This window comes from Cetorhinus maximus, chromosome 17, assembly GCF_964194155.1.
Source record: "Cetorhinus maximus chromosome 17, sCetMax3.hap1.1, whole genome shotgun sequence".
Lineage (NCBI taxonomy): Eukaryota > Metazoa > Chordata > Chondrichthyes > Lamniformes > Cetorhinidae > Cetorhinus > Cetorhinus maximus.
In genome coordinates, this window is record NC_135895.1 from 50,272,649 (window position 1) to 50,288,436 (window position 15,788).

At 38.8% G+C, this 15,788-nt stretch overlaps 1 protein-coding gene across 1 annotated transcript in view; it reads left to right on the forward strand.

Annotated features, from left to right (window-relative positions):
• tm2d1 (TM2 domain containing 1) overlaps positions 1-15,788 on the forward strand; it is a 123,109-nt gene that overhangs the window by 656 nt on the left and 106,665 nt on the right. The window contains exons 2-3 of the mRNA XM_078561176.1: positions 184-257; positions 8,499-8,607. Coding sequence (XP_078417302.1) covers positions 184-257; positions 8,499-8,607 — 183 coding nt within the window. The remainder of the gene's footprint in view (positions 1-183; positions 258-8,498; positions 8,608-15,788) is intronic.

Below are 15,788 nucleotides of genomic sequence, written 5' to 3' on the forward strand. Positions count from 1 at the left end.
AACTTCCATGTTACAATAAATTAACTATTTATAAAACCATGGAAATATTTGAAAACTTGCTGTGCACTGCTTACACCCTCTTAATACTGTTACTGGCTTTCAATATTAATGGTAAACACTAAATATATAGATCCTTGAAAATATATAATTTAAGGAATGTTTCCTTAATAGTTGTTTCCATACATATATCTGCGATTCTCCCAAGATAAATGATGTAACACAAGAGCCAGAAAATTGCACGAATGAAACAGCTTTTGGTACGTGGTATTTTCTTGCCAGTTATAATATGATGGTTCTGAGTTCAAGGGGGAATTACTTGTTTCCTTGCTTTTGGCTGTATAACCTGTCTCCCTTCTGAGATGTGTAAGAACAGCTTGGGCTTGCCTTCCCTCCTATGGAAGAGCATCTGAGATTCATTGTCTACCTTCTATTGGATAAACTCATTACTCATTAAGCAGATTTGTACAACTAGAGGTGGTAATACAAGAGAAAAGTACTGCGGATGGTAGGAATCTGAAAACAAAATTATGGAAATATTCAACTGGGGTGGCAGCATCTGTGGAGCTAGAAACCAAGTTAACCCTGTCAGTCATCAACCTGAAACATCTCTGTTTCTCTCTTCACAGATGTTGTAAAACCTGTTGAGTGTTTCCAGGAGTTTCTGTATTTATATGTTTGTTTTGTCAATAATAAATGAAGTCAATGCCCTGGATTTTGAGTTTGTAATGACTGAAACTGTCAGTGTTCACTGATAGTTTCACAGACAGTACAACTGTGAAATTGATAGCAACAACTGTCACCTGCAAATGCACAGTTAAATGTGGAAATCGAGAGTTGACATCAGGGAGTCCATGTTTCTGCATGGTGCTGTTGGAAGTTCTTGCAGATGGCAATGTTTAGACATCATTTAAACTGACATGAATGTACCCTTTTATGCTGTAATGTTGCTGTTTTAAAAAAAAGTCCTGTAAAAAATATGCTTTGTTGAATGAAGTATGTCACGGACAGAATTTGTGTGTTTTATTGTGACCGTGAACAAGTGTTTTAATGTGTGAGGTTAGTGTTTTCTTACCTTCAGAATAGTTGTTCCAATTTAAATGATTCCAGCAGCAAGGTTTTGTGAATTTAAAAATAAAAAAAAATATTTATTATCACACACTTACCCCAGAGGTTTGAAATGTGATGCCTCCCACACATCATCACATACACAAAGATTAGATACAGATGAAGAAAAAAACAATATGATTACAATCTGAAATTGTTTCAGTCTCTTTCAAAGCAGGCCGGTAGTTTCTTGGATGAATTTATGCTTTAGCTGGAGCGGAGGTCTTGTAAAAGCAGAAGATTCTTAGAAGCTGCAAGGCTTCTTGTAGTTGAATTGCAGGAGTTTGGCTTACAGGTGGACCTGAAGTTGGAACAGGTTAGGGGGAAGAGCCCTTCTCCCACTTTCAAGGCATAGCTGTATATTACCTTGGCTGCATAGTTGTCTTGCAACTGGTTTGATGGCTTAGATAGTATTTCTGATGGTATTTGTTTCAGAAAGCTTCTGCTGTTATTTTTAAAAGCAGGTAACAAACATGACTGCCTTACTCATGTGACCTGTTTCAAGTCCAAAGTCCTTTTGCAAATAACACAGTGTGTTAAGATTGGTGAACACCCTGTGCTATGGCTTTTCACACTTTGAAAGTTTGAGACATCCAAGGGGAGCCATCACAGTGCAAAGAAAGGTTGAAGTGATCCTTTTCATTTTTGCCTACACCCATGGAGTTTCCACGTCCCTGGTATAACACAGAAATGAGTTGCCTGCAAACCCTATTGTCTGGAGGTTTTGGTCCACTCTTAAACAATGAGATGTGTGAACCTCACAATTGGATGTGAGATTTCTTCACTCAGGTCCATATTTAATCACATATTGGCCGCAGAGTCTATTGTATTGCACTTCAGATGTCACATGATATACTGCAGCCATATTAAGCTGCATCCAATTTTGAAAAACAAAGCTTTAAAATTTGTAACATCTTCATGCCTATGCTGAACATGACAAGTGTCACTTTTTTTAATGGCCCACTAAGTCATAACTACTTATGAGCAACCTCCCTGGCCCAGAAAATCTAATTTTATACTTGGACAATGTCAGATTTCTCCATTATGATAAAAATTCCTTACGTTTTTAGTATATCCAATTTTTTTTTAAATGTTTGATATTTCAGCTCCTGGCTTATTTCCATGTATATGACTCGATCTTTATTTCACTCTAAAATATATAAAAAGCTCCCTTACTGTTGGATACAACCATACCTAAAGCTTTGTGATACCCAGTTGCTTGAACAAATTGCGAAATAGAAATGAAAGGCCCCACCCATTTCACACCATACTGTTACTTCCCATCATTGTTTTTCCCAGGCTATACCTTTGTTGTAAATTCTTTAATCTCATAGCAGCACATTAGCTTGTATATCAAATGAATTGTATGCTTTTCTGATGCTATACCACTACTTCATAGTTCTTGATAGTATTATGCAGTGCACTCTTAGTAACTCATAAATGTGTCATAAATATAGAACTTGCCACATGAAAATGGGTCATTAAGCCTCACAAGTCTACGTTTGCATTTATCCTCCACTAAAGGAAATGGTTCCCATATTTTTTCAACCACTTCCTTCATTCACCCATCCAATCTAATCCTGAATGTTTAGTTAGTTTCTTCCTCCATCGCTAACGCTGGAAGTGAATCTTTGATCTTTGAACTATATTTGAAAAAAAAAGTTTCTATTGCCCTCTGTTCTACATCTCTTACATTCAATCTTGTACCTTTAGCCGCTCATTGTGAAACATTTTCAGCAGGGAAATGACCCTGATGTAGAATGGATATTAACATGATCTGCCTCCTCAATAACTCATGTAATGATGTCAGTGGGGAACTGATGTCATGTTTTTCCCAAATTGCCCATTAAGTTTCTTTGCTCATCACATTTTTCAGGAAATTGTAGCTGTTTCAATTAAATATTCTAAGTATAGAATTAATTGGCTGAGAAACATTTTTCCTGGATTTGAAGTTGGATAAAATGAACAAGTTTACATTGAGATTTTACAACATGAATCTCATCAGTCTCCATTGTTGATCATGCACCATGCACCAGCACATGACGATTAGGTGCTGAAGTGCAATATATAAAGCAACATTTAAATATGAACATACGAATAAGGAGCAGGAGTAGCTCACTCAGCCCTTCACACCTGCTTCGCCATTCAATAAGATTATGGCTGATCTGATTTTAACCATAACTCCACATTCCACCTACCCCCAGTAATCTTTCACATCCTTGCTTATCAAGAATCTATCTAGCTCTGCCTTAAAAATATTCAAAGACTCTGCTTCCACTGCCATTTGAGGACGATAGTTCCAAGTCTCTCAACCCTCTGAAAGAAAACATTTCTCCTCGACTCTGTCCTAAGTAGGCGACCCCTTATTTTTAAACAGTGGCCCCTAGTACTAGATTCTCCCACAAGAGGAAACATCCTCTCCACATCCACCCTGTCAAGACCCCTTAGGATCTTATATGTTTCAATCAAGTCACCTCTTACTGTTCTAAACTCCAGTGGATACAAGCCTAGCCTCTCCAACATTTCCTTATAAGACAACCTGCAAAATCCAGGTATTAGTCTAGTAAATGTTCTCAGAACTGCTTCCAATGTAGTTACATCCTTCCTTAAGTAAGGAGACCAATACTGTACACAGTACTCCAGATGTGCTCTCACCAATGCCCTCCTAGACACCTAGATCCCTCTGCACCTCAGCTCTACAGTTTCTCACCATTTAGATAATATGCTTCTTTTCCCCGCCAAAATGGACAATTTCACACTTTCCCACGTTATATTCCATTTCCCAGGTCCTTACCCACTCACTTAACCTATATATATCCCTTTGTAGCCTTCTTGTGTCCTCTGCACATCTTATTATCATACCTATCTTTGTGTCATCAGCAGATTTAGCAACCATACCTCCAGTCCCTCCATCCAAGCCATTTATATAAACTGTAAAAAGATGAGGCCCCAGCACTGATATCGGTAGCACACCACTCATTACATCTTCCCAACCAGAAAAAGACCCATTTATGTCTACCCCCTGTTTCCTGTTAGCTAGCCAATCTTTTATTCATGCTAATATGTTACCCCCTACACGATGAGTACATCCACTGGTCCCCCCTTTATCCACAGCATATGTTACTTCTTCAAAGCACTCCCATAATTTGCTTAGACATGATTTCCCTCTCACAAAACCATGTTGATTCTGCCTGATTACCCTGAATTTTTCCAAGTGCCCTGCCATAACATCTTGAATAATAGCTTCTAATATTTTCCCTATGAAATATGTTATGCTCACTGGCCTGTAGTTTCCAACTTTCTGTCTCCTTCCCTTTTTGAATACATTTTGAATTACATTTGCTATTTTCCAACCTAATGGAACCTTCCCGAATCTAGTGAATTTTGGAAAATTAAAAGCAACGCATCAACTATCTCACTAGCCATTTATTCAAAGACCCTAGGATGAAATCCATCAGGACCCAGGGACTTGTCAGCCCACAGCTCCAACAATTTGCTCAGTACCACTTCCCTGGTGAATGTAATTTTCCCAAGTCCGTCCCTCCCCCCTAATTCCTGATTTACAGCTATTTCTAGGATGTTATTTGTATCGTCTCTAGTGAAGACTGTTGCAAAATACCGGTTCAATTTATCTACCATTTCCTTATTTTCCATTATCAATTCTCCAGACTCAGTTTTTATAGGACCAACACTCAATTTGTTAACTTTTCTTTTTTAAATATCTATAGAAATTCTTACTATCTGTCTTTATATTTCTGGTTAGCTTTCTCTTGTACTCTAATTTTTCCTTCCTTAAGTGAAAATGGATTTTTTGTAAATGTTTTTGGGGACTATTGTGTTATTCTGTGAAGAAGGCTGTGTGTGTGTATACATTATTTGATTAAGCTGGGGAAAGTCACTGGAGACGGATTATCTGGGAGGTTAAAAAATGAAAGGATAGAGGTGTTAGGTATGCATTTGTAATGAGAAATTATGGTGGGTTTGAGGTACAAGTAAATAGGTTAGATCTAACATTTGCATTTTTGATATGTTGAGAGTTCATTTGTGTATCAAAGGGAAGCCAGAAGTGACAAACATTTTTTGCATCCTGCAGGAGATCCATGGGTAAACGGAAGAGAGTTTTTATTTTATTGACCTGAAAGCAGAGACAAAATAGAAACATGGAAGATTTTATATTTGGAAGGATATGAGTTTCAAAGAAGTGTGAGAACAATGGAACCTGAGATGATGGCGGGAAAAGGAATTTTAGAGTTATTATAGAGAGCTGGCTGGTGGCTGTTGGTGCTTGGCTGTGTGAGGAAAATCCCCTGGGAACAGCTCGAGGCTGGGAGCAGTTTAAAATCAGCCATCCAGTAAAGCCAGAAAAGTCTTGGGCTGCAAAAAGCAGTCTTGTTCTCAAGCCTTGGATTTCCAAAGCAGAGTGGAAGGGAGTTTGAGGTCGTGTAGTATGACCTTAGTAAGGCTGCAGCAGTTTTGTCTTGGGTAATATTACTGGATTTTTATAGTTAAACATCTATAAGGGAGTGTTGCCTGGAAGGTATTTACTTGTGGGTCTGACCAAGTAGGAAATCTTTTGGGGGAATGTTTTGTAAGACTAATTTTAACTATATAACTGTAATCTTGCTTGCTTAAGTTTTTTCTTCTTGTTAATAAAACTTTTATTTTTAATTTTTAAAATCTCAAAAGTATTACTGGACTTCTTGCTGCTGAGATCAGTGTTTTCTTCTCGTCTTCAGAATACAAAAAAAGGGTATGGCCCGTAAGCTAAGTTTCCCTCTGGGATTTGGTTTACTCAGCAATTAACATCTGCTATGGTCATAATGCTTATCAATCTTTTGTCATTCTTCGCTGTTTTTTTATATTCTGTCCAATCTTCTAACCTGCCACCCATCTTTGAGCAATTATTTGCTTTCTCTTTAACTTTGATACTATCTTTAATTTTTTTTTTTTTAGTTAACCACGGATGATGGGTTCTCTGCTTGGAATTTTTCTTTCTGCTTGGAATGTATCTGTTCGGTGAATTTTGAAATCTCCCTTAAATGTCGGTCACTGCATCCCTATTGACCTATCTCGAACTAATTTGTCAGTTCACTTTAGCTAGGTCTGCTTTCATGCCCTCATAATTGCCCTTATTTAAATTTCGAATACTAGACTTGGACCCACTCCTCTCTCCCTCAAACTGAATGTAAAATTCAATCATATTATGATGGTTACCTAGGGATGCCTTCACTACGAGGTCATTAATTAATCCTATATCGTTGCACAATACTAGGTCTAGTATAGCCTGCTCTCTGGTTGGTGCTAGAACGTGTTGTTCTAAGAAACTATCCCGAAAGCATTCCATGAATTCCTCATCTAGGCTACCCTAAGCTTGCCCATCTGATTTTCCCAGTCTATATGCAGATTAAAATCTCCCATGATTATCACCATACCTTCCTGACAAGCTCCCGTTATTTCTCCCTTTGTAACCTGTCCTCCTACATGGTTACCATTAGGGGACCTGTACACCATTCCCACAACTGACTTCTTGCCTTCATCATTTCTCATCTCATCTCAAATCATTTCTACATTCTGGTTTCCTGAACTTAGGTCATCCCTCTCTAATGTGCCTATACCATCATTAATTAACAAAGCTACCCCTCCACCTTTTCCTAGCTTTCTGTCCTTCCTAAATGTCATGTAACCTTCAATATTCAGGTCATCCTGCAGCATGTCTCTGTAATGGCTATCAGATCGTACCTTTTATTTCTATGTGTGCAATCAGTTTATCCATTTTGTTTCAAATGCTATGTGCATTCGGATACAGAGCCTTTAGTTTTGTCCTTTTATTACTTTTGTTGCCTCTACCCTTAAATGCTGATTTACTCTTAGAGTTGTACTTCCTGTACTCCCTGTCTCTTCCTTTCATGGTCTGCGTATCATTTCCCATATTAATAGCTTTTTCTCTCGCCTTTTCGCTACACTTCAATCTACCAAACCTTCCCACATTTGATCCCTTGCCCCCACTATTTGGTTTAAAATCCCCTCTACTTCCCTAGTTATGCAACTTGCTAGAACACTAGTCCCAGCACAATTCAGGTGTAGACTGTCCCAATGGTACAGCTCCCACTTTCCCCAGTACTGGTGCCTGTGCCCCACGAACCAGAACCCAGTTCTCCCACACCAGTCCTTGAGTTATGTATTCACCTCTCTAACTTTATGTACCCTGTTCTGCACATGCCCTCTATTCAGAACCTCTTTCCTAGTTCTACCTATGTCATTGGTACCTACATGGACCCTGTCAACTGGATCCTCCCCCTCCCACTGCAAGTTCCTCTCCAGCCCTGAGCAGATGTCTGGAACCCTGGCACCAGGCAGGCAACACAGCCGTCAGGACTCTCGCTCTTTGCTGCAGAGAACATTGTCAATCCCCTCACTATACTCTCCCTTACTATTATACATTTTCTTTTTGCTCCTCGCACTTTAATGGCTTCCCGTACCACAGTGCCATGGTCAGTTTGCCCATCCACCCTGCAACCCCCACCCCCTCATCCAAACCAGCTGAGAGAAGCTCAAACCTATTGGACAGTTGCAAAGTTGAGGCACCTGCATGCCTGCCCTCTGGATCCCCTTACCTTCCTCACTTGCAGTCATGCCCTCTTGCCCCTGACCACTGACCAAATCAGAAAACCCTATCCTAAGTGGTGTGACCATCTCCTGGGACAAAGCATCCAGGTAACTTTCCCCCTGAAAAATAAAACATCAAAAAAAAAGTCACCCATTCTATTCTCCCCTTCTAGTAGTTCATATACTATTTTAAACCTTAGGACTGGAATAGGCCAGATACTAACCAAACAGCTATCTCCTTTTCCTGTAGTAGAGTAAGAACCAATTCTGCATAGGTTCTGCATAGAGAATATGAGGACAACAGGGTACATAAAATTAGAGAAGTGAATACATGGCTCAAGGACTGGTGTGAGAGAATTGGGTTCTGGTTCATGGGGCTCTGGCACCAGTACTGGGAAAAGTGGGAGCTGTACCATTGGGACGGCCTGCACCTGAACCCTGCTGGGACCAGTGTTCTAGCAAGTTGCAAACCTAGGGAAGTAGAAAGGGTTTCAAATTAAATAGCGGGGGCCAAGGATCAAATGTGGGGAACTAGGGTGAAAAAGGTAGAAAAAGCAAAAGGAATGGAACACCAGCTTCCCCGCCTCACTAAACTCCCCACCCACCAAACTCCCAGGTATGCACTCAGTTCCAAAAGCTGCATTCATATTAGTTTTCAGAGGCATTACTATATGCATAATACCTACATGTGGAAAAACTAAATTACACAGTTTAACATATATGCTCTGTTCATGAATATAAAGTAAAACTCTCCATAATTTAGTTAATGTCTTTCATTTTGTTTCTAGTTCCTTGTATGCCAGCTCCAAATATCACCTGCAGAAATTATAGTGGGGTTGTGAACACCTTCAGTGGAAAGGAAGTAGGCTTCTATAAGCCCTTTTCATGTCGTAATGTGTAAGTATTTCAGCCCTCAATATTGTGCCACACTAAAAATATTTCTGTTCTCTATACTATCGGTCTAGCTTTAAAACATAGCATTTATGTAGCGTTTAATTTATTTCACAACATAATTGAAGCAGAGGTTTTTCAGAAGTTAGTTAGATAGTTGTTTGAAAGAGAATTTTTCAAGTTTATGGGGTTAAACTTAGTTGCAGTGGAGACAAAAAACATTTATAAGTCAAATGGCTTGTTTCTGTGCTGTAACATTCTATAAATTTCTTTGAGTAACTGCGTAGGTCAACATGCCATGTTGCATGCAGCACAATCCCACATAAAGCAATATTCAGAATGATCAGCTAGCCTGTTAAGCAAGGAATGTTGGTTTGGGCACTGAAAACTCCCTGCGATTCTTAGATTCATACTCTTTAATGTTCATTTTCAACATTAAATGGAACATAGTAACTAGAGATTTACTAAAAATTACTATTTTACCCAAATTACTAATTTTATCCCATCTGCTATATTTAATGCTGCTTTTGTGTGACATTAAAATATTAAATTTACTCTTTCTCCTAAACTTTTCCAAATTCATGAGAGTGCTTTTTACAATAAGGCAAAATAATAAAATAAATTCTGAAGTGTAACATTCATTTAGCACCCTGTTGTTTGTTGTGCTCATACTTTTTTTTTAATGTTCTGGTTCTGAAAGTGCTGCATGTTTCTTTTAAACTTATTAGGATCTTTTCGCTTTCTCTGGTTTCTTCAATGGAATGTATTAGAATATTAAATGTTGTTAATTGTTGTTATTATTGGACCCTATAAATAAAATTATGTAAAACACATCTAGATTTGAAGTAAATGCCTAGAATTTTGGTCTGATCCGAGAGTGACTGTTAATCAAGCCTTAGATGAACTTGCAACTGCAAAAACTGCAGTGCTAACTTTGCCATTAGGTCTTCAAAATAAAAACGTAACAAAATATTGTCTCTTGTCATCATCTGGTTGTCAATAGTTAGAATTCCAGTGTCCTCATGTATGGTTCAACAAGTGATAGTTAAATGTGCACTTCAAACTTTGTGTGAAAATAGATGGGAGTTCCAAATGAGGAAGGAGTGATGGCTGAATCTCTACTAATGATATTCTGACTGTCCCTGGGAAATGCACGAGACTGCACAAATTCATCTTACATAAGACCCTTAACAGCCGTTAGACAGAGGAATTTTCCTTCACATTTCTTTTACCTGGATTGGAAAAGAAAGTTACTGTCTGAGCAGTTGCTGCTTCTCTCGTTCTTTTCTTCCAATTCCAAAAAAACTCAGAGAAACTCTAATGTAATCTCCAACAGTCTTAAGCAGTCAGGACTACTTCAATTTCTTTTTAAGATACCATTTCCTGGACAAGGCATTAACAACTCTGACCTTTGTGTTTATTATTTCTGAATGGGATTTATTCTGCTGCAAAGAATAGGATTTTGCACCTCATATTTGTTGTATCTCATTGATTAATATCAAATTGAATATTAAAATGATACTGTTTACAACAGCCAAAGGGACCACTGTCATGACTCACTGAGGATAGTGTGCTGTTGTATCAAGCCCCACTGCTGCCCGAGCCGTGACAAATGTGAGAAAGTTTAATCAGACCACCAAACTGCCCCAATTTTACCTAAATGTGTAATTTAGTTTAATTTAGATTAACAGAATACAAGCGCCAGGTTTGTAAACTTAACAAGTAAATAACTGTTTATTAAACAAATTGTTTTTAACCAATGACAAAAGAAAGAAATATGAACTGCTAACTCTTAACTTTATAACTTACTCTACGCCTTTTTAACCCCAACACACAAGACACACATAAGACACACAGAACAAGGATTTTAAGGGTGAGGTAAAAACAATTCGATAGCACCAACCCGGAGTACAGGGTTAGATGAGTTGACTTTGCTTGAAGTCTTCCAAGTTCCTTGACTTGTACTGCTAACACGAGGTGATCTTTCAGCACTTCCAGTCTGTAGCTTACTAGTTGAAAACCTGCTTTTAATGTTTCTGCTAGTGAGTTCTCCCCTTTTCTCTTGACAGGAGTTTCTCAAAAAAAAAAACAGGATACGGAAATGTGAGAAATAGACAGCTAATTACTATGCAGAATTATTGGAGTTTTACCAAAAGCACAGGAGAGAGAGGTTTTTAGGCCTTTCCTCTTGGCAGGTTAGGATCCTTCTGGCTACTGCTATCACAAAACCCTGGTCACCTGGGCAGCAGCCAATCAAACACCGTTGCTAGAAAGTTCTCTCTTAAAACATATCCTTTCCGGCACCATCGTCCACTCTGGCACATGCAGTTCAAAGAAATAGCAGCATTGTAGATTTTCTCTTCCTGCTTCAGGGAACTTTTTTCAAAAATTGCAGCTACTGTAGGCTTTAAAGCCACAGTCAAACCTTGAAGTCACAGCCCAAGAAAAATAAGAAAACTGTTCTTTACACCACCCATGAATGGCTGCATAACTCAAGTTGATCCGAATGAAGCAAAATGGATCTCCTCATAGAGTGTTTTCGGGCCAATTTCTTAGAGCAGCATGTGCTAGAGCCAATCAGAGAGCAGGCAATTCTAGATCTGGTAATGTGCAACTAGACAGGATAAATTAATGACCTTCTAATAAAGGTGCCCCTGAGGTAGCAGTGATCATAACAAAATTAAATTTTGCATTAAGTATAGGGGGAGGGTGGGTGTAAGACTAGTGTTTTGGACTTAATTAAGGGCAATTATTAATAAGGACACCGGGGGAGACGGGAGAGTGGTATTATCGCTGGACTAGTAATCTAGAGACCCAGGGGACCCGGGTTCGAATCCTGCCATGGCAGATGGTCAAATTTGAATTCAATAAAACAAAGTCTAATGATGACCATGAAACCATTGTCCAAAATCCAAAATTCCCTAGATTCTGGTTCACTAATGTCTTTTAGGGAAGGAAATCTGCTGTCCTTACCTGGCCTGGCCTACATGTGACTCCATACCCACAGCAATGTGGTTGACTCTTAAATGCCCTTTGAACAAGGGCAATTGAGGATGAGCAATCAGCAATGCCCACATCCCATGAAGATAGAGCTGGCTAAAGTGAGCTGGAAAATTAGTTTAATGGATAAGCCAGTAGAGATGGAATGGCAGATATTTGTAACACTCCACAATGATACATTCCAGTGAGAAAGAAAGACTGCAGGGCAAGGACGTATCATCTGTAGCTAACTGAGGAACTTAGAAATGTACACTTTTTCTTTCAAAGATTAGGTTAGAAGATTGGACAGAATATTAAAAGCAGCAAAGAATGGCTAAAAAAAGACAAAAAACATTAGAGTACAAAAGAAAGCTAGCTAGATTGGGTTTCTACAGGTATTTAAAGAGGAAAACAAATGTTGGTCCTCTACAGAGTGTCTATGGAATGAATAATAGAAAATAAGGAAATGGCGGATGAGGTGAACAGATATTTTGTATCTGTCTTCACTGTAGAGGATAGAAATAATATCTCAGAAATAAGTGTGCATCAAGAGGTGAAAGAGAGCGAGGAACTTAAGCAATTACCATAACCAGGGAAAAAGTACTGAGAAAATTATTGTAACTAAAAGCTGACAAGCTCCCAGGCTCTGATGGACTTCACCCTAGGGTCTTAATAGAAGTAGCTGCTGAGATAGTAGGGGCATTGCTTTTAATTTTCCAAAATTCCCTAGATTCTGGAAAGGTGCCATCAGATAGAAAAATGCGGTCAGTTCCAATCTGACGGGACCTTTCCAGAGTCAGGTAGAGTCAGCATGGTTTTGTAAAAGAAAAATAGTGTTTGACTAATTTATTAGAGTTGTTTGAGGAAGTAACAAATAACGTGGATAAAGGGGAACCTGTGGACATGATATACTTAGATTTCCAAAAGACATTTGACAAGGTACCACATCGAAGGTTATTACATAAGATAAGAGCTCATGGTGTAGGGGTTAACATATTAGCATGGGTAGAGGATTAGTTAGCTAACAGGAGACAGACAGACAGGAATAAATGGGTCTTTTTCAGGTTAGCAAGATGTAACAAGTGGAGTGCCACAGGGATCACTGCTGGGGCCTCATCTATTTACAATTTATACAAATGACTTTGATGAAGGAACCGAAGGTTGGTTGCTAAATTTGCTGATGGCACTGTTGTGGTGAAAAGACCACTCTCGAGGCACTGTTGTGGTGAAAAGATCACTCTCGAGTCTTCAAGTAGCAAAGATTTTATTCAAGCATTTGCTGGAAGAGATCAGAGCTATCCTGGTCGCTTTCCCAAGGATCTCAAAATAACACAGTCTGTCCCACAATTTATAGTTCTTGGTTTTCATATTGCAATACACTGTTTGGTACAGTCCTCAATCACGACTGTTCCTTTAACATATACACATAACGTAATCAATGAGTGAGGCAATTCTTACCTGCAGATGTTCCCTGTTATCTCAGCTTTTGGCCTTAGGAGGTTTGCTATCGTCTGAGGCTTAACGACTCCCTGTCTGTTTCCTTATCCCCTTAACATCTTGTTTACCCAAGCTGTGAAGGCCATTAAGCTTTATGGTTAGCTAGGTTCTCAAAGTACTAGCTGCATATCCCATCATGCCTATAGTTTTGACTAAATTTCCTATTATGCCTAGAAAGAGCTCTCACTACATTTGTCTATTCTAAAGCTGTTAATTTGTCTAATCCAAAACCTATTAATGCAAAACCTATTATGCACATTTTAATATCAATCCTAATGTGAAATCATTTCAGTTATCCCACTTCCACACAAGGATGGGTAGGAAAGTAAGTTATGAAAAGGGCATAAGGAGTCTGCAAAGGGATATAGATAGGTTAAGTGAGTGGACAAAAATTTGGCAGATGGAGTATAATGTGGGAAGATGTGGACTTGTCCACTTTGGCAAGCAGCATATTATTTAAATGGAAGAGATTGCAGAAAACTGAGGTACACAGGGATCGGGTGCCCTGGTACAACATGAATCACAAAAGATTGCTCTGCAGGTACAACAAGTGATTAGGAAGGCAAATGGAATGTTGTCATTTATTGCAAGGAGAATGGATATAAAAGTAAGGATGTTTTGCTACAGTTGTAAATGGTATTGGTGAGACGACACCTGGAGTACTGTGTACAGTTTTGGTTTCCTTCTTAAATAAAGGACACAATTAAATTAGAAGCAGTTCAGAGAAGGTTTATTTGACTGATTCCTGGGATGAGGGGGTTATCCTATGAGAAAAGTTTGAAGAGGTTGTGCCTATACAGTAAAGTCTGCTGTTCGCAGGGGGCTACTTTCCTGCGAATTCTTGCAAAGGGCAAAATTGCGAATGGCAAGCGTGCTTTATAATGGGAGTAAATTGGATAGGTTCCAGCCATCCCAAAATTTGACTTTTTCTTGCCTTTGGGCCCCCATTCACAGCCTGGAAACCTGCAGGATAATACACTGTTCTTGCTTTCCATCAAAAGAAGGTCCAAGTACAGTTATCCCAGCATCGACAGAATAAATTAAACACTTTTACTAAATGAAACAATTTAACAAAATTAGCTTTCCTCTAGAAGAAATTGGTAATGCTTTTGGGATTTTAATCCTGGAACAACCAGCTGGGTAAAGGTAGCACAGATGATGAATTCATCAAATATTTTCAGGATAATTTCTTAGATCAGCACCTTCTGGAGCCAACCAGGGAGCAGGCTACACTGGACCTGATATTGTGCAACGAGCTAGAATTAATTAATGACCTCATAGTGAAGGTCCCCCTAGGTAGCAGTGATCATAATATGACTGAATTTTACATTCAGTTTGAGGGAAAGAGGAGTGGGTCTTTTTCCGCATTAGGCTGCATTCTCGCCTCTGAGGCAGAAGGTTGTGAGTTCCAAAGACTTGAGCACAAAATCTAAGGTGATATTTTAATGCACTACTTTCGGAGATGGGGGTAAGACTAGTATTTTAAACTTAAATAAATAAATAATGACAAGGGCATGAAAGTAGAGCTAACGAAAATGAACTGGCAATTTAGATTAAGGGATAGGTAAATAAAGATGCCATGGCAGACATTTAGGGGGATATTTCAGAATACACAGAATAGATACATTCCAACGAGAAAGAAAAATTCCAAGGGGAGGATCTACCATCCGTGGTTAATTAAAAAAGTTAAAGATAGTATCAAACTTAAAGACCATAAGACCGTAAGACATAGGAGCAGAAGTAGGCCATTCACCCATCGAGTCTGCTCCGCCATTCATTAAGATCCTGGCTGATCTGATAATCCACAATTCCACTTTCCTGCCTTTTCCCCATAACCCTCAATTCCCTTACTGATTAAAAATCTGCCTGTCTCAGCCTTGAATATACTTAGTGACCCAGCCTCTACAGCCCTCTGCAGTAAAGAATTCCACAGATTCACTACCCTTTGAGAGAAGAAATTCATCCTCATTTCTGTGATATAGAAGAAGCATATCATTTCGCACGGATGGGTGGCAGGTCAGAAGATTGGACAGAATATAAAAAACAGCAAAGAATGGCTAAAAGATTAGTAAGGACGGAAAAATTGGAGTACAAGAGGAAGCAAGGTAGGAATATAAAGACAGATAATAAGAGTTTCTATAGATATTTAAAAGAGAAGAGTTGACGAAGTGAGCGTTGGTCTGATCGAAAGTGAGTCTGGGGAGTTAATAATGGAAAATAAGGAGATGGCAGATGAATTGAATAGATATTTTGCATTGATCCTCACTATAGAGGATATAAGTTACGTCCCAGAAATAGCTATAAATCAGGAATTAGGAGGGAGGGAGGAACTCACGAAAATTACAATCAACAGGGAAGTGGTACTTAGTAAATTGTTGGAACTGTGGGTTAACAAGTCCCCAGGTCCGGATGGATTTCACCCTAGGGTCTTAAAAGAAGTGGCTAGTGAGATAGTTGATGCATTGCTTTTAGTTACCCAAAATACACTAGATTCAGGGGAGGTTCCATTAGATTGGAAAATAGCAAATGTAACAAGGGACAGAAAGCAGGAAACTATAGGCCAGTTAGCTTAACATCTGTCATAGGGAAAATGTTAGAAGCTATTATTAAAGACATTATAACTGGGCACTTAGATAAATGCAAGGTAACCAGGCCAAGTCAACATGGTTTTGTGAAAAGGAAATCATGTTTAACCAATTTATTGGAGTTCT